Here is a 24,242-nt window from a genome sequence, read left to right on the forward strand (position 1 = left end):
CAAACCCCATCGATCTGGGTGCAACCCGATTCCCTGGAGGGCTGTGCTGGGCAGAAATAAACCATGGCTGGGCAGAAATAAACCATGGCTGCCCTTCAGGTGTTCCCATTGCACACGCAGAGCTCCAGGGGGCTGCAATTGAGCAGTGCTGATCAGCCCCTGAGCCAGTTCTGTTCTCTCTGCTGTGCTGGGTCATGGAGGGGCTTTTCCCCAGCCCCTGGAGCTGCTCATTCCTGGCTCCTTTGGAGCAGCCCCATGGATCAGATGGGATCTTCCTGCTCCAGGGTCCTGTTCCTGCCCTGCCCCGTGTGGGGCTGCAGCAGAGCAGGGGAGAAGCTCTGGACTCTCTCAGCTGCTTTGTGCCTACACAAATCAGTGATTTACCCTTGTCTGGGGCACTGCTCTGGCTGGTTTTGAGGGGTTTTCCTTCTCCAGCTGCTCCAGGTGTCACAGCTCTGTTCCCCCCTTATCCTTGTGGCTTTTTTCCACTGTCCTTCCCCCACCAGCCCCTCCATAGCTGTTCTCCAAGCTCCTTCTGTCCTCTGTTCCCTTGGTAGGAGGTGGCAGAGTGACCAGAGGCACACTATGGGTGAGCTGTGGGCACTCAGGGGGACATGGCACACTGACCAGAGCCACACCATGGGTGAGCCATGAGCTCTTGGGGACATGGCACACTGACCAGAGCCACACCATGGGTGAGCCATGAGCTCTTGGGGACATGGCACACTGACCAGAGCCACACACCATGGGTGATCCCTGGACATTTGGGGACACAGCAGAGTGACCGGAGCCACACTATGGGTGAGCTGTGGGCACTCAGGGGGACATGGCAGAGTCACCATGGGTGAGCTGTGGGCACTTGGGGACATGGCAGAGTGACCATGGGTGAGCTGTGGGCACTCAGGGACCTGACAGAGTGACCAGAGCCACACACCATGGGTGAGCCATGGGTACTTGGGGACACAGCAGAGTGACCAGTGCCACACCATGGGTGAGCTGTGGGCACTTGGGGACATGGCAGAGTGACCAGAGCCACTCACCCATTCAGGGGGACACAGCAGTGACCAGAGCCACACACCATGGGTGATCCCTGGACACTTGGGGACACAGCAGAGTGACCAAAGCCACACTATGGGTGAGCTGTGGCACTCAGGGGGACACAGCAGAGTGACCATGGGTGAGCTGTGGGCACTCAGGGACCTGACAGAGTGACCAGAGCCACACACGTGGGTGAGCTGTGGGCACTTGGGGACATGGCAGAGTGACCAGAGCCACACACCATGGGTGAGCCATGGGTACTTGGGGACACAGCAGTGACCAGAGCCACACCATGGGTGAGCCATGGCTGAGCTGTGGGCACTTGGGGACACAGCAGAGTGACCAGAGCCACACTAGGGGTGAGCTGTGGGCACTCAGGGACATGGCAGAGTGACCAGAGCCACACTGTGGGTGATCCTTGGACACTTGGGGACACAGCAGAGTGACCAAAGCCACACCCTATGGGTGAGCTATGGGCACTTGGGGACACAGCAGAGTCACAGACCATGGGTGAGCTGTGGGTACTCAGGGGGACGTGACAGTGACCGGAGCCCCACACCATGGGTGAGCTGTGGCACTCAGGAGGGCATGCCAAAGTGACCAGAGCCACATGCCATGGTTGCATGTCACAGGCACAGGGTGGCACAGCAGCGTGTGCTGGCTGTGCTTGTCCTCTGACACTGTTTTGGGGCTGTGCTGAGCTGTGCCAGAGCATTCAGCCCCAAGACCTCCTGCTTGCTGAGGCCATCTCAGGGCACACATCTATTTTTAGGTGAAATCGAGATTTATTATTCTTATTCGATGTATGCATCACTTTATCCATGTGGAATTCCATCTGCCATTTTATTTATTTCCAGGTTGCATCGACTCATATGGTCCCTGTGCTGCTCTTCATGGCTGCTTATCCACCTCCCCCCTTGAATATTTCCTTCAGGAGGCTGGGTCACATCCAGGCAGTGTCCTGGTGTGGCACAGCCAGCCTCTCCCTGTGACCCTTGCTGTGACTTCCCTCCCTTGCAGGAAATCATTGTTTACTCCTATTCCCTTCCCTCCCACCCAGCTGTCTCCATACAGGGGCAGTCCCTTTTCCAGTGGCTTTTTGGGGTCCCTACAGGAAATCTCAGATGAGGGAGATCTGGAGCTCTCTGTGGGGCTGGAGGTGCCACAGAAGCCACGCTGACTTTTCCCCTGGTTTATTTATACAGAGAATCAATGCCCACTAATTGTGCTCTGTGTGAATGCTGGGTTTGGAGAACTTCATTTTGCCAGGATTTTCTTCACAACCCCTCTCTTGCAGTTGTTTCCCTGTCCCAGGACAATTTTAGGAATGGCTGTACTCCATTCTCCATTAACCCCTTGGTGGATCCACCCAGCCCTTCCTGTGACTCCTCTTTTCTCTGTAACCTCCCCCCAGTCCCTCCAGTGGCTTTTTGGGGTCCCTACAGGAAATCTCAGATGAGGGAGGTTAAAACCCAGAAGATCTGGAGCTCTCTGTGGGGCTGGAGGTGCCACAGAAGCCACACTGACTTTTCCCCTGGTTTATTGTATTTATACAGGGAAATAATGCCCACTAATTGTGCTCTGTGTGAATGCTGGGTTTGGAGAACTTCATTTTGCCAGGATTTTCTTCACAACCCCTCTCTTGCAGAGTTGACCTGGCAGTTGTTTCCCTGTCCCAGGACAATTTTAGGGATGGCTGTACTCCATTCTCCATTAACTCCTTGGTGAATCTGTCCAGCCCTTCCTGTGACTCCTCTTTTCTCTGTAACCTCCCCCCAGTCCCTCCAGTGGCTTTTTGGGGTCCCTACAGGAAATCTCAGATGAGGGAGATCTGGAGCTCTCTGTGGGGCTGGAGGTGCCACAGAAGCCACGCTGACTTTTCCCCTGGTTTATTTATACAGAGAATCAATGCCCACTAATTGTGCTCTGTGTGAATGCTGGGTTTGGACAACTTCATTTTGCCAGGATTTTCTTCACAACCCCTCTCTTGCAGTTGCTTCCCTGTCCCAAGACAATTTTAGGAATGGCTGTACTCCATTCTCCATTAACCCCTTGGTGGATCCACCCAGCCCTTCCTACTGTGACTCCTCTTTGCTCTGTAACCTCCCCCCAGTCCCTCCAGCAGTGGGAACCAGTTTCCCAGTGATTCCCAGGGGAAAGGGCTGGCAGAGAGCCTGGAACTGAGACTTGTGTGGAAAGGAGTCACATCATTTTCCTTCCATGGGAAAATGTCATCTCTTTGTCGTCTCTTTTAGTGACATTAAAGCTGTTCCTGGTGGTGGCTTTCTGCAGGGAGATTCTGTCGAGGTGCAGGTGAGAATCTGAACTGGGAATGGTCTGAGGGCTGGAACAGCTCTGGAGATGAGCTGGGGGTGTTCAGCTGGAGAAGAAAAGGCTTTGAGGGCACCTTAGTGGCCTTCCAGCTTATAAAGGGGCTTAGAATAAAAATGGGGATTTTCTACTGCCTCCTGTAGTGACAGGACAAGGGACAACACAATCTGAGAGAGGACGGGGTTAGATAGGACATTAAAATGAAATATTTCACCATGAGTGTGGTAAATCCCTGGCACGGGGTGCCCAGAGCAGCTGGGGCTGCCCTGGATCCCTGGCAGTGCCCAAAGCCAGGGAAGGTGTCCCTGCCATGGCAAGAGCTTTATCCCAAACCAGGCTGTGATTGTGTGACAACCCACCAAACAGCCAGCGGTTCCTTATCAGGAGCGATCTTATCTGCAGCTAATTCCCCTTTTGTGAGAGTGAACGAGCTGTGACACGGCAGATGCTCAGTTACCCTTTGTTTTTAGGATTTTTTTGTGGCAGATCTGCTGGGCTCTGTTAGGAAGTCACCCAATAGAGGTGATCTGCTGGCTCCTTAACAAAATGTCACCAGCCCCTAAAATCTTGGAAATAAGAACCTGGGAGAAGTTTGGCACTGCTGCCCTGACTGTGACACGGCAAAAGCTCAGTTACCCTTTGATTTTTGGATATTTTTGCAAGTAGACCTGCTGGGCTCTGTTAGGAAGTCACCCAGTAGAGGTGATCTGCTGGCTCCTGGTTGGAGCATGTTCACTCCATGATTAAGACGTCCCCAGACTCCTAAAATCTTGGAAATGAGAAGTTGGGAGAAGTTTGGCACTGCTACCCTGACTGTGACACAGCAGATACTCAATTACTCTTTGTTTTTAGGATTTTTCTGTAGCGGACCTGCTGGGCTCTGTTAGGAAATCACCCAGTAGAGGTGATCTGCTGGCTCCTTAACAAAATGTCACCAGCCCCTAAAATCTTGGAAATAAGAAGCTGGGAGAATCTTGGCACTGCTGCCCTGACTGTGACACAGCAGATACTCAATTACTCTTTGATTTTTTTTTTATGTTTTTGCAAGCAGACCTGCTGGGCTCTGTTGGGAAGTCACCCAGTAGAGGTGATCTGCTGGCTCCTTAACAAAATGTCACCAACTTCCTAAAATCTTGGAAATGAGAACCTGGGAGAATCTTGGCTCTGTTGTCCTGACTGTGACACGGCAGATGCTCAGTTACCCTTTGTTTTTAGGATATTTTTGTGGCAGACCTGCTGGGCTCTGTTAGGAAGTCACCCAGTAGAGGTGATCTGCTGGCTCCTGGTTGGAGCATGTTCACTCCATGATTAAGATGTCACCAGCCCCTAAAATCTTGGAAATGAGAAGCTGGGAGAATCTTGGCTCTGTTGTCCTGACTGTGACACAGCAGATACTCAGGTTACCCTTTGTTTTTAGGATGTTTTTGCAAGCAGATCTGCTGGGCTCTGTTGGGAAGTCACCCAGTAGAGGTGATCTGCTGGCTCCTTAACAAAATGTCACCAGCCCCTAAAATCTTGGAAGTGAGAACCTGGGAGAATCTTGGCTCTGTTGTCCTGACTGTGACACGGCAGATGCTCAGTTACCCTTTGTTTTTAGGATGTTTTTGCAAGCAGACCTGCTGGGCTCTGGGTTATGAAGTCACCCAATAGAGGTGATCTGCTGGCTCCTTAACAAAATGTCACCAGCCCCTAAAATCTTGGAAATAAGAACCTGGGAGAAGTTTGGCACTGCTGCCCTGACTGTGACACGGCAGATGCTCAGTTACCCTTTGTTTTTAGGATATTTTTGTGGCAGACCTGCTGGGCTCTGTTAGGAAGTCACCCAGTAGAGGTGATCTGCTGGCTCCTGGTTGGAGCATGTTCACTCCATGATTAAGATGTCCCCGGCCTCCTAAAATCTTGGAAATGAGAAGCTGGGAGAAGTTTGGCACTGCTGCCCTGACTGTGACACAGGAGATGTTCAGTTGCCCTTTGTTTTTAGGATTTTTTTTGTGGCAGACCTGCTGGGCTCTGTTAGGAAATCACCCAACAGAGGTGATCTGCTGGCTCCTTAACAAAATGTCACCAGCTTCCTAAAATCTTGGAAATGAGAACCTGAGGGAATCTTGGCGCTGCTGCCCTGCCCGTAGCTGTGGCTGCAGTGCCTCAGTGGGATTTCCCTGCCTCCAGCAGCCCCATAACTCACTGTACACCATCCCCATGTCCCTTTGCTGCTCCCCTGTCAAATCTCACTCCTGACTCAGCACAGGGGAGGCTGCTCTGCCTTCAGTTTGCTGCTAATTGTCCCAATTTGTGTCGATAACAAGTCAGATACAATCCTGGGCCAAGGGAGAGCAGTCAGGTGGAAAAGCTGACCCGTCTGCCACTGTGTGCTTGGTGCAGAGTGCCTGGCACTGGGAAAGGCTGCTGGCCTCCTTTCATCAAGCAGGAGTTATTTCCAGCTGTTCTCAGGGGGAAAAGCCCCAGTTGGTGTGTGTGTGTTTCCCAGCTGGAGTGATGGAGCACAGGGAGTTCAGCAGTGCTTCAGGGCTCTTCCCAAGGGAGTCTCAAAGTATTCAAGTCTTTCAGAAATGGACAGTTTTATGTTTCTTATTTCATTACAGGGAATTATTTTTTTTTTCAACAAATAAGTCACTTAGCGAATCTATGCATATTTATATTCTAAATTTTATCTTTGGCAAAATAAAGCTGTTAAGACTCCTGTTGAACTCAAGCTGGAGTAACATTTTAATGCCAATATGGCAATCTGCTGCCTTACTCTGCTCCTTGTCTCAGAATAAACTGTGTGTAAAACCAACTTTATTGAAATAAAACTCTTCAGCCGTTTCTGTGATTTAGCAGCAACTTAGGAGAGGTTCAAGCAGCAGTAAAATGACTGAGGTGCTGGCTTGTGGTTCTCTGGTAAGGTGCTGTCCTTTGCTGTGTGTCCCAGCATAATTGTTAGGAAAATTAATCCACAAACACCAGAAGTTTATGTCCAAAAAGGAGACAGAGGAGTCCTTTGACTTTATTTGAGTAAAGGGAGAGGCCATGGGGCATCTCTCAAATTTTTGGAGGATGCAGCCTCGTTTTTATCCCAATTTCCCACATTTCCCTCTCTCTTTCCCCATTGCCTGAGGTACTTGAGAGGTAAAAAATTCCCTAAATACCTGATACCCTCTAATGTATGATCCTCCTGTTAGGAAAATGAATCCACAAACACCAGAGGTTTATGTCCAAAAAGGAGACAGAGGAGTCCTTTGACTTTATTCCAATAAAGGGAGAGGCCATGGGCTGTTCTACTGGGATCTCAGATTTTTGGAGGACTCAGCCTCCTTTTTATCCCAATTTCCCAAATTTCTCTCTCTCCCCATTTCTGAGGTACTTGAGATGTTCAGACTTCCCAGAACACCTGATACCAAAGATTTCCCTCTAATGTATAACCCTCCTGTTAGGAAAATGAATCCACAAACAATGCATTAATCCACAGGGAGAGATCCCAGGAGAATGCCCCATGGTCTCTCCCTTTATTCCAATAAAAACCAGAGAGGACTCCTCTGTCTTCTTTTTGGACATAAACCTCTGGTGTTTGTGGATTAATTTTCCTAACACTCCCTTTTAATTTTTAATTGTTATGGAATTTAGAGGTTTTTCTTCCCCATTGTTTCTTTCATCTTTCAATGTCTAATTTCATTTATTTGTAAAAGCAGATATCTTTTCCCATTCATCCTTCCCATTGTTTCTTTTCTCTCCCAGTGCTGGTTTTCTCTACCAGCAGCCCCACAGCTTGTTTGGAAGGACAAATCCACCATTCCTCTCACCATCCTCTTGGATTGTTGTGCCATTTGGCACAGCTGGCTGCTCTCCTGCTCAGCTTGGTGCTCTCCACTGGGCAGATACAGAGTTTGGTGAAGTCCCAAAGGGCTCTGAGGTTTTTTGCTCCTCTGTTTCCCAGCATGGGAACAATTCAGGCCCAGTTTAGCAGAATTCCAAGTGCTGGGTGCCCTGAAAGCCCCAGCACAGCAGGGAGGGTGTGCAGTGGTGATGTTTGGTTTGGAATCCTTCCCATTGTTTCTTTTCTCTCCCAGTGCTGGTTTTATCTAGCAGCAGCCCCACAGCTTGTTTGGAAGGACAAATCCACCATTCCTCTCACCATCCTCATGGATTGTTGTGCCATTTGGCACAGCTGGCTGCTCTCCTGCTCAGCTTGGTGCTCTCCACTGGGCAGATACAGAGTTTGGTGAAGTCCCAAAGGGCTCTGAGGCTCTCTGCTCCTCCCTGTGCCAACGTGGGAACAATCCAGGCCCAGTTTAGCAGAATTCCAAGTGTTGGGTGCCCTGAAAGCCCCAGCATAGCAGGGAGGGTTTGCAGTGGTGATGTTTGGTTTGCAGTTTCCTCCTCTGGCTCTGTGCAGAGCTGCTCTTGTATAAACGTGCTGTGGATTTGGTGGAGTTGCTGAGGCGGTGGCTCCCACTAGACCAGCCAGAGCTGGGGAATAAAATTCCTTTTTATTTTTTTGAATGTAGGTCACAGAGAAGCAGCTGCCATGTTGCAGGAGGGGTGACTGGGGAGGTTGTGGCAGGCTGTGTCGGGCTCTGTGGTGTCTGTTTCATTTCCAAGCTGTTCATGGGAGGGTTTGAGGTTTATCTATGAAGCAAACACTGCCGTGGTTTCTCTTGGCTGCCATGAGATGGTGGTGGGAGCATGAGGTGTTCATCCCCATCCCGCTCAGCCAAGTGACAACCTTGGATTTTGATGTACAGGAGGTGACAGAATTGCTCTCTTTTGGCTTCTCTCTCCTTCCCTGAGATGGCCATGAGAGTGATATTTGGGTCAGCTGCCTCCAGTGTGTCATTTTCTTTTGCCACTCATCCCTGTGAGCACAGAGGAGGAGCCCTGGGGAAACGCTGTGGAGCTGTTGGCTGTGCTGGAATCGGGTGTAGTTAAAGGGGTGTTGTGGTTATCTGAGTCTCTGAGCACATCCAGCCAGGGAGGGCTCTGATGCCTGAATGGAGCTGTGTGGAGTGAGGATGGCCTTCCCCAGAGCTGCAGGATCCAGGTAAGCACATGGGTGTGCAGCCTGTCCCTCTGTGCTTCCCAGGGATGTAAAACCCAGAGTTCTGTGCCTTCTTCCCTTTGGAAATTTGTGGGTTTTTCTGGGGAAGCAGATTGTTCCTCCTTGCCTTGCTGCAGGCTCAGGGTTGTGGTCTGAGGTCCTGGGTGGGCTCAGGTGCTGGGTTTGCATTGTCCAGGCTCTGCTCACCCCAAGTTTCAAGGCCTGGGGGTCTCTGATGCCTGACTGGAGCTGTGTGGAGTGAGATCTCAGTGCCAGGGAACTGCAGGATCCAGGTAAGCACATGGATGTGCAGCCTGTCCCTCTGTGCTTCCTGGGGATGCAGCACCCAGAGTTCTGAGTGTTCTGTGCCTTCTTCCCTTTGGACCCTTGTGGGGAAGCAGATTGTTCCTCCTTGCCTTGCTGCAGACTCAGTGTTGTGGTCTGAGGTCCTGGGTGGGCTCAGGTGCTGGGTTTGCATTGTCCAGGCTCTGCTCACCTCAGCTTTCAAGGCCTGGAGGTCTCTGATGCCTGACTGGAGCTGTGTAGGAGTGAGTTTGGCCTTCCCCAGATCTCAGTGCCAGGGAGCTGCAGGATCCAGGTAAGCACATGGATGTGCAGCCTCTCCCTCTGTGCTTCCCAGGGATGGAGCACTCAGAGGTGCTCTGTGTTCTGTTCTTTCTTCCCTTTGGACCCTTGTGGGTTTTTCTGGGGAAGCAGATTGTTCCTCCTTGCCTCACTGCAGGCTCAGGGTTGTGGTCTGAGGTCTGGGGTGGGCTCAGGTGCTGCCATTCCCTGTCTGTCACAGGTGGGTTTGCATTGTCCAGGCTCTGCTCACCCCAGGTTTCAAGGCCTGGAGGTCTCTGATGCCTGACTGGAACTGTGTAGGAGTGAGTTTGGCCTTCCCCAGATCTCAGTGCCAGGGAGCTGCAGGATCCAGGTAAGCCCATGGATGTGCAGCCTGTCCAAAGGGTCCATTCCTGCTGCCCAGCAGTGCCTGTCCCTCTGTGCTCCCAGGGATGCAGCACCCAGAGTTCTGAGTGTTCTGTGCCTTCTTCCCTTTGGACCCTTGTGACTCTGTCTGGGGAAAGAGAATTGTTCCTCCTTGCCTTGCTGCAGGGCCTGGGGTCGTGGCCTGAGGTTTGGTGACTCCACCACCTCCATTCCAGAACTTTATCACTCTTTCTGTGAACAACTCTTTCCTAATATCCAACCTAAATTTCCCTTGGTGCAGTTTGAGGCTGTGTCCTCTGGTTGTGTCAGTGCCTGCAGACAGAGCCCAGGCCCAGCTGAGCACAGGCACCTCTCAGGAGCTGTGAGAGTGATGGGGGCACCCCTGAGTCTCCTTTTCTCCAGGCTGGACCTGCCAGCTCCAGCACAACCCAGGGCTGCAGGAGCCCAGTTCCTCCAGGAGCTGCTCAAACCATGTGGGCTCAGTGGTGGAGAAGAGCTGTGAGATGTTTGAGGCTGGAGGAGAGATGGTCATTCCCATCCTTTGGAAGGGCTGCTGATTGCTGAGTGTGTGTGCAGGGATTCAGGCTGACACAAACCCCACAACAGGCCTCCAAAAATCTCCTGAGGTGACAGAGACTGTAGAGCCCAGTGTCCATTTCCCATGGTGTTGGGAAGGATGAAAGTTTGACAAGAAAGTCTGACAGATATGGATGCTCAGCAGAAATATTCTTGAATATAGAATTTGAAGAAAGAATAGAAATAAAAGCAAGTTTTGATATAAAAGAAAAGAATTGCTGATCCAGTCTTACTGGATAACCAAGGAGGCAAAGGGTGTGTGAGTTAGAAGGGGTTTTTATGACTTACAGCAAAGGATAAACCCACCCCAAACAAAATGTTTTTACCAAGCAGAAGGATAGCACAGGCAAACAAGTTAATAGAAAGAAGGTCTCAGAATTTTCCACTGCAAGAAAACTGAAAAACAATTTCCAGGTTAAACTGTGATGTACTGACTTTGAGTGATTGGAGAACAGTAACATGAATATGGTAATTACAGTAGTTATGATAGGCTAGAGATAAAAGTTAAGGTATAGATTGGTTCTGCTGTATGAAGATGCTCAGCAAAGAAAAGTATAGAATGCATTGGAACCTAAACTAAGGGTCACTGGAGCTGACAGCTGTGGGCACAGCTCTGTCACCCACAACCCTGGGCTGCTGGAACATCTTGGATACAATAAACTGCATTTTGGATACAATAAACTGCATTTTGGATACAATAAACTGCATTTTGGAGAGCCACCTGGAGTCCTGCATCCCTCATTCAGGCTCTCACACCATGGAACCTGTTGGCACTGCAGGTTCCTGCTCTGACATGAACTCTGGTCAGGCTCAGCTCATCCTGTCCTGGTCCTGCTGGGAGGGTCCCACTGTCCCTGCTGCTCTCAGGAGTCTCTGTGGTCAGGATGACCCCAAAATGGGTTAGAAATTCTCTTTTCCCAGCTGAAGAAGGACTCAGGATTCTTCTGTTCTGATTCTCAAAGTTGTTTATTATTTCTTATCTAGAACATTCTTTCTCTGACCTGCCAAGGTCTGTCTGGCAGGTTGGGTTGAGGCACACTGGTGTTATCTTTTATACTAAAAACTACATGTACATTATTTACAATAATTTCCCAATATTCACCTATGTTAGACAGTGAGTTTCTACTCTAAACCAAGCCAAAAGTGCCACCATCACCCAGAAGATGGAGGCCAAGAAGAAGAAGGAAGAAGGACAAGGCATGCCCAAATCCCTCCATCTTGGCTTCTAAAAACTCAAAATCCTATTTTTATATCTTGTAACAAACTAACTATCATTCTACTTAAGCTTTCATTACTTGGAGAGCTTTCCATGGAGAGTGAGCTGTGGAATGGAGAGTTTTCCATGGAAAATGAGGAGAGGAATGGAGAGTTTTCCATGGAGAATGAGCTATAGAATTGTGAATTTTCCATAGAAAATGAGCCATGGAATGGAGAGTTTTCCATGGAAAATGAGGAGAGGAATGGAGAGTTTTCCATGGAGAATGAGCTATGGAATGGAGAGTTTTCCATGGAAAATGAGGAGAGGAATGGAGAGTTTTCCATGGAAAATGAGCTATAGAATTGTGAGTTTTCCATGGAGAATGAGCTATGGAATGGAGAGTTTTCCATGGAAAATGAGGAGAGGAATGGTGAGTTTTCCATGGAAAATGAACTATAGAATTGTGAATTTTCCGTGGAGAGTGAGCTATGGAATGGTGAGCTTTCCATAGAAAATGAGGAAAGGAATGGAGAGTTTTCCATGGAGAATGAGCCGTGGAATGGAGAGTTTTCCATGGAAAATGAGGAGAGGAATGGAGAGTTTTCCATGGAAAATGAGCTATAGAATTGTGAGTTTTCCATGGAGAATGAGCTATGGAATGGAGAGTTTTCCATGGAGAATGAGCTATGGAATGGAGAGTTTTCCATGGAAAATGAGGAGAGGAATGATGAGTTTTCCATGGAGAATGAGCTATGGAATTATGAGTTTTCCGTGAAAAATGAGGAGAGGAGTGGAGAGTTTTCCATGGAAAATGAGCTATAGAATTGTGAGTTTTCCATGGAGAATGAGCTATGGAATGAAGAGATTTCCATGGAAAATGAGGAGAGGAATGATGAGTTTTCCATGGAGAATGAGCTATAGAATTGTGAGTTTTCCATGGAGAATGAGCTATGGAATGGAGAGCTTTCCATGGACAGTTACTTGGTAATTTTTTCCAAGGGCTAAAACTGAAGGCACAGTGAGCCCCTTATTCAGGGCCTGGAGTCCTGCAGGGGCAGCCAGAAGAATTTCCTGGATTTTTTTTGAGATTTCCTGGATTTTGTTTGGATATTTCCCGGGTTCTGCCCTGCCCTGCACACGCTGCCTCCTGCAGCAGCGCTCTTGCTGGAGGTGCAGCAAAAGCAGCTTTGGGCCAGCACAAAACACGTCGTGATTTCATGGGAATGTTGTCACTGCGGGGGAGTGTTGCTAAAATTGTCACTTGGCTTCATGCTGGCAGTACCTGGAGGGCACGCCGAGGCGACCAGAGCTTCATGTCTTAGCTGCAAATTCCAGTTTATCTGTAAGCTCAGTGCTGCACTGGGGATATGTTGATTTTCAAATAGATACACACTTTGACATCTTGATTTTTTTGACAGCGTAAGAATCTTATTATATCCCTACCTCTTACCCATATTTTCCTGTTCTATTTATATCCCTCCCAGGAGCTGTGGTCTCATCATTCAGCGTGGGGTGGGTTGGTCTGGGAATCAGCAGAGCCTTGTTAGCATGCCTGGGATTGGAAGGCACCATTCACAAATGGTTTCCAAATTGACATTGACATTGTGGCTTTTTCCAAACCGTTCTGTGCTGTTGCCACGTGAGCCCTGCCAGATGACAGAGGATTTATTTGAAAGAGCACTGTGTTCTCTCCAAAAAGTCCCAGCTTTTTCCTTCCTAAAGATTCTACAAGATTAAAAATAAAATTCAGTGCTCTCTTCTTATTCCTTTTCATCTTTATTGCTGAAAATAGGAGTAAAAGTGGTGGGGTTTGAACCCATTTCCTTCCCAGAGGAGAGAAGGGTGATAATTGTGAGTTGTGTTATCCCCACATCCTTGCTCTGGTGTCACTCAGGACAATGGAATTCCTGCTCAGGGAATGCAGGTGGATCAGCACAGCCCTCAGCAGGATTCAGGATTCAGAATGGTGTCACCAGGATCAGGATTCAGAATGGTGTCACCAGGATCAGGATTCAGGATGGTGTCACCAGGATTCAGAATGGTGTCACCAGGATTCAGGATTCAGAATGGTGTCACCAGGATCAGGATTCAGGATGGTGTCACCAGGATTCAGAATGGTGTCACCAGGATTCAGGATTCAGAATGGTGTCACCAGGATTCAGGATGGTGTCACCAGGATTCAGGATTCAGGATGGTGTCACCAGGATTCAGAATGGTGTCACCAGGATTCAGGATGGTGTCACCAGGATCAGGATTCAGGATGGTGTCACCAGGATTCAGGATGGTGTCACCAGGATTCAGGATTCAGGATGGTGTCACCAGGATTCAGGCACCATTCCAATGCCAGCTCTGGCCACAGCTCTCTGCTTTCTTGAGCACTAAAGTCTTAACTCATTTTCCAGGAAAGGAACCCCTCTGCTTCCTCAAAAGTACTTGTAAATCATGTAATTTCTTACTTTTCAATGTAAATGAGATCTGAATGAATAATGCTAATTATTCATTCATCCTAATTCAAACACTATTTTAATTAGCCTGTAGGCTCAATTTCACTTTCATGCAGCATGAAACCTCTTTTGATTAACAACAGAATTGCCATGCATTTCTTCTTTTTTTTCCCTGCTCAGCACATGTCTTTTTAAACTGCTTAAAAACAAAACAAAACAAATAAATCATTAATAAATTAATCAAATTTCTGTAGCATGACCTGGGAAGACATAATTTAGAGAGGAAAAAAAGTCTTCTGTGCATATATTCGTTCTCCTTGAGGCTGTGAAGCCTTCAGAGAAGCCTTGTCTGAGGAGCTGCTGGTGAAATATGAAAATTTAGGGACCCTCCACCACTCCCTGCTATCAAAGGGCAGGAACACCTTCCACCAGTTTGTACTGGGCTGGATTCAAGGGGCTCCAGTTTGTACTGGGATGGAGTCAAGGGGCTCCAGTTTGTACTGGGATGGAGTCAGAGGGTTCCAGTTTGTACTGGGATGGATCCAAGGGGCTCCAGTTTGTGCTGGGATGGATTCAAGGGGCTCCAGTTTGTACTGGGATGGAGTCAAAGGGCTCCAGTTTGTACTGGGATGGATTCAATGGGCTCCAGTTTGTACTGGGATGGATTCAAGGGGCTCCAGTTTGTACTGGGATGGAGTCAGAGGGCTCCAGTTTGTGCTGGGATGGAGTCAGAGGGTTCCAGTTTGTGCTGGGATGGATTCAAGGGGCTCCAGTTTGTACTGGGATGGATCCAAGGGGCTCAGGTTGGGCTCCAGTTTGCACTGGGATGGATTCAAGGGGTTCCAGTTTGTACTGGGCTCAGTCCAAGGGGCTCCAGTTTGCACTGGGCTGGGCCCAGTCTGTGCCAAGACAAGGGCAGGAGCTGGCTCCCAAGGTGTTTGGGATTTCACAGCCCTGAATGAGGCTGCCCTGGCACCCACCTGGTGCTGCCCTCCAGGTGCCCTCCATCTCAGGGGAATGGGGACACTGCTGGAACATTTTCATTTCCTCCTGCCCCACTGCTGTCCCTGCCACACCTCAGCTGTCCCATCCACGGGCTGGATTTGGAGCATTTACAGTAACTGCTGCTGCCCAGTGCAGTTCTTCCCACCTGAGTGGCAGGAGGTCATTGCTGTTTGAGGAGAAAGCTGAAAGGAGGTGAAAATTTGAGTGTTAAAATGTTTAAATTCATAGCCAGCCCCCCATGGGCTGGGCAGAGGAGAGGGCACACCTGAGGGGCCATTCCCAGCTGTGTTAACTCCAGAAATTCTCCACCTGAAGCTCATTTCTTTTTTCCCATGTAGCTGCTCCAAATTTTTCTTCATTCTCTCTGGATGTCAGAGCCTGCAAAGCTTTAATTCAGGAGCCAGCCCACTGTCACAGATAAACCTCCTGATATTTCATCATGGATCCTGCCCGCTCCAAGGAGCCTCCTCAGCTGGAAGTGCTGAAATGAACTTATGACAAATACAAGAAATGAAAGTCTCTCTCAAATGCACTTTCTGGCATGACTTAAATGAGCTGAAATTGCTGACATTCTGCCTTCCTCAGATGCGTGTCAGTGTCCATAGACTTTTCTTTCAAACATTGGAAAATTATTGAGTTAAATGTTGCCAGAAACAGCAGCTGCAGGAGCCTGGGTGTGCGTTGGGTGAAGGTTACTGTGATGTGGCTGGGTGCTGCAGAATGAGCCCCTCTGACCTTGGCTGATCCCAAACACAGAAGGATCAGACAGAGGAGAGGCAGAATGAGCCCCTCTGACCTTGGCTGATCCCTCAGAACGGAAGCAATTCCACTTGCAAGTTCTTGGGTTTGTTCTGCCTTGAATTTGGATGGGCTGAACCTTTCCAAGACTTAATGACTGTCATTTTGCTTGAACCAAAACATTTCCTTAAAGACCAGGAAGTTCTTTGCCTGCTCATGGGTGCTCCTGTGTTTGTCCCAGCAGTCAGGGCTAGGACTAAATGGACAAAGTGACATTTTCTTGGCAATGGCAATCAGCTCTTGGGCAGCTTCAGAGCTCCACAGCCAGGACCCACTAATTGGTTGTTAAATTGGGTAAATCCTCCTGAACCCCAGCATATATCTGTACATGGCACTCTGTGCATTGATAAAACTGCTGGAATTCGGGTTGGGAATCACAGGAATGATTCCTGTGGTGTTGTTGGTACCTGTCTGCAGGTAGAAAATGCACTGTGAAAAGCTGGCATGTACCTTGAAGAAATTCTTAGATGGGATGCAGCAGCTTGTCTAAAAGTAAAGATTCTCTCACTGAAATCTGCGCTCACTTCGAACTTCCCTGTCCTTAACTCCTGAGGAATGTGACAGTATATGAAAATTTAAAGGCTGGTTCCTGCTGTTACTCCAAATTTACATTGGCAACAGTGGTTAATTAATTTCAAATTTACTCAGTAGTTTACTTTCAGTGATAAGTGTGGCCCTGACATTTTCAGAGAATAAGAATTAGCCTCTTAAACTCCTGTGGGTTTTGTCTTGTTTTCAGTTGATGAATCCTGAGGGGGAGGATGTGCCTGTCCTGTTGGTGCCCAGGGTGATGAGATGTGGTGGCAGAGGGGTTTTGGGGTCCTTCCTCTCTGTTAACCTCCTGTTCCAGATGTGGGGTTCACCTGCCTTTGCTGCCCATTGCCCTTCTCACTCCCCTCATCTGGACCCCAAATGTGAGTGGGAAATGCTGAGTGTGGGGTGTCTGAAGCGCTGTCTCATCCCACTAACACAAAATTCAAGTGCTCTTGGGTGCCTTTCTGAAATGGGGGTGCCAAGCCCTTGCTGTAGGAAGGGACTGATGTGGGACTGGCACCTCTGGTCTCTTTGCCTGTTAGAAATGTGTTATTTCAGCCATGGTTGTATGGAGTGATGGCAGCAGGGATTGCAGTCAGTGCTGTATGGAGTGATGGCAGCAGGGAGAGCTTGGATGGAAGCCTTGGGAGGATTGCCTGCACCTCTGATAGCTGTTATCTATGGAACACATCTGATTCAAACATGTCTTTCTTCAGGGCAGAGTGCAGGTGGCCTGTCCACCTGAGGGAGGGCTGGGGATTTTTGTCCTAATTGGTAATTTTAATGACACATCATCATCCTGACTCGTTGCTGTTGGGATTCACTTTCATTTTCCTCCTGTGTTTCCCAACTAAACAAATTGATCTTTGTAAATCACTCACTTTTAGGCATCCTCCCTGTCCCTCAGCTGGTTTTGAGCCTCCTGTCCCCACTCTCTGATGCTGGAGCAAGTGCTGAAGGATGCAGCCGCAGGCGCCCGGGGCTGTCTCGCTAACAAGGAGGTAAGATCACCGCCCTGGCTGCTGATTGCAGGTGACACAGCCACTATCAGCAATACTGGAATATGAATCCCAATATTACCAGTTAGATTGTGCCTGGGCCGGTCTGACCCTCGCTGCTGAGCCAAAGGCAGCTGTGGTGCTTCACCCCAGAGACACCTTCAGCTTGCTGGTGGTTTCAGCTGGGCACTAAACAAGTCCAGGCTTGTCAGGGACTCCGTTTACCTCAGGAAGAAGACTTCAGGCGAAGGTGAAGAGAAAAAAAGGAGGGATTCTGCTGGAGGGTTTAATATCCAGAGGTTTATTCCATGGTGACACAGGTCTGAATCTTGGGAAGAGCCCCAACAGAATTGCCGTACATGGCCTGCTTCACCTTTTAAGCTCAGGGGGAGGGGAGGGGACAGGTGAGCCACCAACCAGGTGGGAGGGGCGGGGTCTCAAGGGACGAGGGACACCTGGACAGGCCAATGACCTCTGGGCCTGAGGGGCATCCTTTGAACTCGACCAACCACACCACGCCTTGTTGGAATGTTAAGCCTGATTGACAGGACTCACTCAGCAAGGGGGCAAGGGGGGAGGGAGAGGCGTGTAGGCACACCTGGGAAGGGACCCGGGACCCAGAAGTCTAAAACAGGACATTACAACACTCCCTGAGACCCTGATCCTTCAGGGGCCTCATTCCCTTCCCTGTTAGCAGAGCACCCACAGCAACCTCTCCTCCTGTTACAAAACTGCTCCTCAGCTGCCCTGAGTGTGGTTCAGGCACCGGGGCTGTTCCAGCCTCCCCAGCAATCCGTGGTTTTCTGTACTGGTAACTCCCATCTCCAGTTCTCAGCCTGCAAACTCGTGTCCCATGAGCCCATTTCCCAGCTGAGCTTGGGAAGATCAGCCTGGCTGCCAGGGATTTTCAGAGCTGCTGGAATTATGGAGCTGATCTTGCACCTAATATGGGAATCATTTGTCAAGACTTTTGTTACTTCTGATCACTTAATATGGCTTTTTTAAATACTCTCCTGTGCTATTTTTTTTCTCCCACTGTCATGAAGGGATAAATCAAATGTCCTGCCCAGCCCATCCACAGCATATCCCTGCTTTTGGCTTTTCAGTGAAACACTGAATTCCACCAGAGGGAGATCACATTGATATCCTTTAATTCTGCATTGCTTTCATCTCCTCACATTTAATTATTTTGCTTATAAACAACCCTGTAGTTACGTGGAAGAAGTTGAATAGTTCCAAGAATTAGTTTTCCTCCAGTCTCCTGGAATTTCTTCAGATTAAGCATAAGAATTCTTAATTTTTATTGTAAGAATAACAGTTTCTTCAGGTTAAGATCAGAGTGCTGGAGATTTGTCCAGTTCTGGGTTCAGGATCTGCCACCAAATGTTTTTTTTATGTAATAATTTCTTTTAATAATCTTTATGTCAAACTGATGCTTGACATCATTCAGAGTCTAAAAGATGCCTCATCCCTTGTTGCTCTAACAGTGTCCAACAGTGTTTTATCAGTGTCACTCCTTGGAGCTCCAGGAGAGCCTGCAGTGTTGCCAGACAGGAGTTTCCAAGGCTGGGATTTTTACTGTTAGGATTGCAAATTTAGTCCTGGGATGGTTTGGGGTGGAAGGGACCTTGCAGCCCATCCAGCGCCACCCCTGCCATGGCAGGGACACTTCCACTGCCCCAGCTTGCTCCAAGCCCGCTCCAGCCTCGAACACTCGGACACTTCCAGGGGTGCAGGGGCAGCCCCAGCTTCTCTGGGCAACGTGGGCTCTGCAGGCATTGGAATTTGGCAGGGCAGCCCCTGGCAGGCTGTGCCAGCCCCGGCAGTTCCGGCGCTCGCTCGGCTCCTGCCAGCGCCCTCCCTTCTCCCCTCAGCCCCCCCCACTCACTGCTCCTCTCAGAGTTTTGACAGGTAACTCTTCCCAACCAGGTTTTCACTACAGAATCCACGCTGAAAGCTTTTCTGACCCTGGGAGGAAGGGTTTGAGCCTCCCAGAGGGGCTGGACCCAAATCCATCCACAGGATAGTTAGGAGCTCCTTGGCCCGGCCCTGTCCTTAGGCTGGCCCTGCAGGGTGACACTGCTCAGGGTGACACCAGGTTGTCCTGCCTTTGCATCACAGGTGGGCTGGGCCATCCCTTCCTGAATTAGGACAGCAGTGTGTCCCGTGGGTTGTGGCTGAGACCCTGATCACCAGCCCAGGCTTTAACAAATTCAAATAAACCCTTTTCTCAGTGGCCAACAGCACCCAAAATCTCATGGGTGCTTGTCTTCCCATCCAATGTGCTTTGGAGTCTTCAGCTTCCACTTTAAATGTTTTTATCCACCTGTGACATACAGAGCAGCTGTGTGTCTGTCTTGGGCTGGGGAGTAGCTTTGGGAGCACTTTTTAAGTGAAATTTTTCTAAACTGCTGCTTTTTCTTCCAGCAGATTCCTCAAAAGCCTGCGGTGGAGACGTAGGATCTTCAAGCAAATTCTGGCAGCTGGATCCCGATAGCAGGTGGTGGTCACAAACATGGAGGGCTGTTGGGTGTAAAAGTTGAGTTTGAACCATTTAGGCTTAAGCTGATAAACTCATAAATATGTGGGGGCTCTTTGTTTTTTTAGATAAACTCATTTGACCACCATGAGTTGGAGTTTCCTGACCCGCCTGTTAGAGGAGATCCAGAACCACTCAACCTTTGTTGGCAAGATCTGGCTGACGGTGTTGATTGTGTTTCGGATCGTCCTGATCGCCGTGGGAGGAGAATCCATTTATTACGATGAGCAGAGCAAGTTTGTGTGCAACACGGAGCAGCCGGGCTGCGAGAACGTCTGCTACGACTCCTTCGCTCCTCTCTCCCACGTCAGGTTCTGGGTGTTCCAGATCATCCTGGTGGCCACTCCCTCGGTGCTCTACCTGGGCTATGCCATCCACAAAATCGCCAGGATGGTGGAGCACAGCGAGGCCAGCAGGAGAGCCAGGAGGAGGAGCCTGCCCATCCGCTGGAAACAGCACCGGGGCTTGGAGGAAGCTGAGGGTGACCACGAGGAAGATCCCATGATGTACCCGGAGATCGAGGTGGAGAGCGTCAGGGAGAGCAAGGAGAAGCAGAGCCCGGCCAAAGCCAAGCACGACAGCCGGCGGCAGATCCGGGAGGACGGGCTCATGAGGATTTACGTCCTGCAGCTCCTGGCCAGGGCCCTGTTTGAGGTTGGCTTCCTGGTGGGGCAGTATTTCCTCTACGGCTTCCAGGTGAGCCCCGTGTTCGTGTGCAGCAGGAAGCCCTGCCCGCACAACGTCGATTGTTTCATTTCCAGGCCGACGGAAAAAACCATTTTCCTGCTGATAATGTACGGCGTGAGCTGCATGTGCCTGCTCCTGAACGTCTGGGAGATGCTGCACTTGGGCTTCGGCACCATCCGCGACACCTTGAACGCCAAGAAGAAGGAGATGGTTGACTCTGGGACCTTTAACTACCCCTTCACCTGGAACACACCCTCAGCTCCCCCGGGCTACAACATCTCCCTGAAGCCAGAGCAGATGCAGTGCACGGAGCTGGCCAACGCCAAGATGGCCTACAGGCAGAACAAAGCCAACATAGCTCAGGAACAGCAGTATGGCAGCAACGAGGACAACATCCCCAGCGACCTGGAGATCCTGCAGAGGGAAATCAAAGTGGCTCAGGACCGCCTGGACCTCGCCATCCAGGCTTACAACAACCAAAACAACCCCAGCAGCTCCAGAGGGAAGAAATCCAAAGCTGGCTCCAACAAAAGCAGTGCCAGTAGCAAGTCAGGAGATGGGAAGAACTCGGTCTGGATTTAATGTTGGCTCAGTTGATATGCTGTGGTTTTTTCTCCCCCTAGTTTATCATAACCAGCAGTCCCATGAATAATGGCTTCCATTAAGGGAATATTTGACTCTGCTGATTTTCAGGGATACCGTTGGCTCGTGATTCAGCCCCAGAAAGGGTTTATACACTGACTCTAGGACTTTAGAACTTTATTCTTTTGTCTTCCAAGTCAGGAGACAAATAGGTATATTTAATTCATTCTCATTGAACGGTTTATGCTGTATGTACAGTATTATAGTACATTTATTATGCACAATTTTTTTTGTATTTGTACACTGGATCTGATGTTACACTTTTTATATCAACAAGGACAAAGCAATGGATAGCCATTAGCATTTTGTTAATTTTATTATTGTTGTCTGCAGTTATGTCATTGTTCTTCCTTGTTTTCCAAGTAAAACTTTTTATAAAACTTTTCTATGCTGCGTTTCCAAAGTGCCTTGAATGTGGAGTCTGTGGGCAGCTCATGGGTGGGGAAAGATTTGGGAAACCTCTGTCAGTGGTGCTTCTTTACTAAATTAATGTGCTGCTTGCAACCTGGAAGTGTCATCCCAGAAGCTCCTGTGTCCTACAGGCTCTTTCCTCCATGGAAAATGAAATATAGGAAAAATATGTGTGTGTGTAGGGAGCAGGAGTGCCAGCTGTGGGGCAGAGAGGGCTCAGGGCTCCTCAAACACAGCAGAAAGGAGGAGACACTTCAAATTCCTGCAAAACACCTAGGAAAAAAACTGAATAAAAATTCCTGCAAAACATCCAGGAAAACACTGAATGGAAATGTCTGCATTCAGTAACTCAGCGTGTTCCTGTGAGAGTGATGGGAAGAGAAATTTGTGAGGCCTTCTGTTGTGTAACACCCTGTGCCCAAGGGCAGGCAGTGCTACCTTTTGGGGAGGATTCCTGTGCTTTCCCAATTAATGGGGTCAGCTGGAGCCCTGGTGAGTGTGGGATCCCCTCCCTCTCCTGCAGCAGCACACACGGCTCCTCTCAGAATATCAATGATTCTGCCTTATTCCAGACCCCTCTTCCTTCCCTTCTGTCCAAGTTTTGTTCAGACACAGCAATATGTATAATTTAGCTTTCTGCTTGACAGACCAGCCCGACCTGGCATTCTGTGGGTTTGGCATTCAACTTGAATTTACAATTAGCAGAAGGGGAGTGAGGGACTGATGCCTTTGGCTCTGTCTTTCTGGCAGGGAGCCGGCTCTGCTGGGAGAGACACTGATAAATGTCTCTGCTTTCTGCTGCTATTTATAAGGGATTCAGGACCTTGCTCTGCTCCCTGTTTTTTTTCAGGTTTCCATGCATTTTAATATCTTTTAGGGGCCTGTTTCAAGCAGGATTGTTCTCTTTCAAGGCTACCTCTGTCCCTCCTCAGATCTGGGTCAGGAGCAGGATTCATCCCAGAAGGATTGGGGTGGGAAGGGACCTTAAAGAGCCTCTCATTCCACCCCTGCCATGGGCAAGGAGCCCTTTCACTATCCCAGGGTGCTCCAAGAAATGTCCAGCCTGGCTTTGGACACTTCAGGGATGCAGGAACAGCCACAGCTGCTCTGGGCAGCCTGGGAGCACTGAGGGATGAGGACACAGATGAATCCCTGCCCTCTCCCTGTCCCTCAGAACATCCAGGGGCAATGCCCACATTAAATTCACTCCAAGGGGACATCAGCATGTCCTTGCTGTCCCCTCTGCCCGAACACCTCCTGTAAATGGGTGTTGTGCTGACTTGTTTTGCTCTGTTTTCCCTCTGGGACAGCAGGCAGGCCTGGCATGGATCCAGACTATCCCTGAGCAACCCTGCTGTGCCCAGAGCCAGCACAGCCCCTGTGGGCGCCCCTCTGGAGCTGGGGGCACCCTGAGAAGGGAATTGCCCCCCTGGCCTCTGGCACTGCCCCCTGGCTGCTCCGGGGCTGGAGCAGAGCCAGGGTGGCGGCTCCAAGGAAGTGTGAGTGCCCCAGGCCGTGTGTGGCAAGCGGATGTGGGCAGGGCTGGCCCGCTGAGCTGTGTGGGCCAGGGCAGCTCTGCTGTTGTGTTTTGTGTTCCTCTGATTGAACTGGCCTGGAGAAAGCCACAGTGGTGGGCAGGGGCTGTGAGTGTGGCTGGGGAGCTGGGTGGAAACCAGGTCTGAAAATATGAGGGAGAGACCTGGAGCCTGGAGGGAAGCAGGGCTGGAGGCCACAGGGCGCTCATCACCCCCAGCACTCCAGTTCCTCTCTTCAGTGTCCCTAACTCTGTTCAGTGCCCCAAAAAGGTGACATTTAACCCCATGTGCTGCTTTGGGAGCAGCCCTTCCCTAGTGAGAGCAGGGGAAATCCTCACTGCTCTCTTTGGTGTCCCAAAAATGTGATGTTTAACCCCATGTGTTTTGGGAACAGCCCTTCCCCAGTGAGAGCAGGGAAAATTCTCACTGCTCTCTTCCCAAACTCTAGCAAATTCTGTCAAGGACTTAAAGCAGGCTCCCACCTGCTTTTGTGTTATTTTGTGTGAAGTCCTGTGGGCTTCTGCCCACCCAGTGAATCCCTGTTAATGAGCAGAGTGTCCAAAATATTCCAACCCCAGTGCTGGATTCATTCTGAAAATCCCAACTAATGGAGTTGTTTCTGTTGCTGCTTTTTATTTTCACTTTCATTGTGTACAAAGTGCACATTTGGGTTGGAGCTGAGCGTGTGTTGCTGGTTGTGGGGTCTGTCCCAGCTCTGTTCTGGCTGTGGCTGGTTTTGGAATATCAGACTTTGTTTTTCCTTTTGAAAAAAAAACCCTAATAATTTAATTTAAAATGCTCTTGCTTTGGCTTAATTGAAATAAACATCCAGGAGAGACTTTGGGACAAAAAAATGCTGGATGGAATTTGGATTTGTGGTGACATTTAAAAAAATTGTATTAAATCCAGTGGATTACTCCAGTCTGAGTGAGATGGCTTCTTTTTTCCAGCAATAGATTATGGGAGGGAGGGAGAGGGATATTTAGCTATTTGTCTTAGAGCCACAATTTGGAATTTTTTTAGATGTGACCTTATTTAGGTCAACAAATAGCTCAGAACGAGATGAGAATAGGATGAGAACAACCACATTAGAAATGGGAAAACCCACCAAGCTGGGAGAAGGTGGCAAAGAGGGAAATCTGCATTTCTGCATATGGATGAGAGGCGGGCAGGGTTTGCTGCCCCGCTTGTGGCTGTCACCGGGTGGCTCCGCTCGGTGTCCCCGCTGTCCCCTCGCTGCCAGCCTGACCCCGGGCTGCGGAAGGAGGCACGGGCTGTTTGTCCTGCCCGCAGCTGGCACCGAGCTGGGTTTGATTCCGGAGGTTGGAACAAGAGCTGTTTGTCCGGAGGGAGGAAAGGGCAGCGGGGCAGGAGGGGTGGCGGCCACCCAGGCCAGCTCCAGCAATGACAAATTCTCTTCTCTCCACTGCCAGGGCGGCCCAAAGACTGCACAGCCTGGGAGAGGGGGTGCTGGGGCTGTACCCACATCTTCAGCTGGGGTTAAAATAATTTCAGGCATT

General features: G+C 49.6%; 1 protein-coding gene across 6 annotated transcripts in view; it reads left to right on the forward strand.

Moving 5' to 3' along the window:
- GJC1 (gap junction protein gamma 1) overlaps positions 1-23,643 on the forward strand; it is a 38,571-nt gene extending 14,928 nt beyond the window's left edge. For 3 of the 6 annotated variants that reach the window (XM_064733825.1, XM_064733824.1, XM_064733826.1), the window contains exons 2-4: positions 16,798-16,911; positions 19,339-19,408; positions 19,516-23,643. In XM_064733825.1, coding sequence (XP_064589895.1) covers positions 19,535-20,716 — 1,182 coding nt within the window. In that variant the 5' untranslated portion in view covers positions 16,798-16,911; positions 19,339-19,408; positions 19,516-19,534 and the 3' untranslated portion in view covers positions 20,717-23,643. Of the gene's footprint in view, positions 1-3,018; positions 3,352-16,797; positions 16,912-19,335; positions 19,409-19,515 lie in introns of those variants that run through there. The other 3 variants (XM_064733829.1, XM_064733828.1, XM_064733827.1) reach the window with 2 other exon arrangements.
- The last annotated feature ends 599 nt before the right edge of the window (positions 23,644-24,242 follow it).

Source organism: Zonotrichia leucophrys, chromosome 27, assembly GCF_028769735.1.
Source record: "Zonotrichia leucophrys gambelii isolate GWCS_2022_RI chromosome 27, RI_Zleu_2.0, whole genome shotgun sequence".
Taxonomy (NCBI): Eukaryota; Metazoa; Chordata; class Aves; order Passeriformes; family Passerellidae; genus Zonotrichia; species Zonotrichia leucophrys.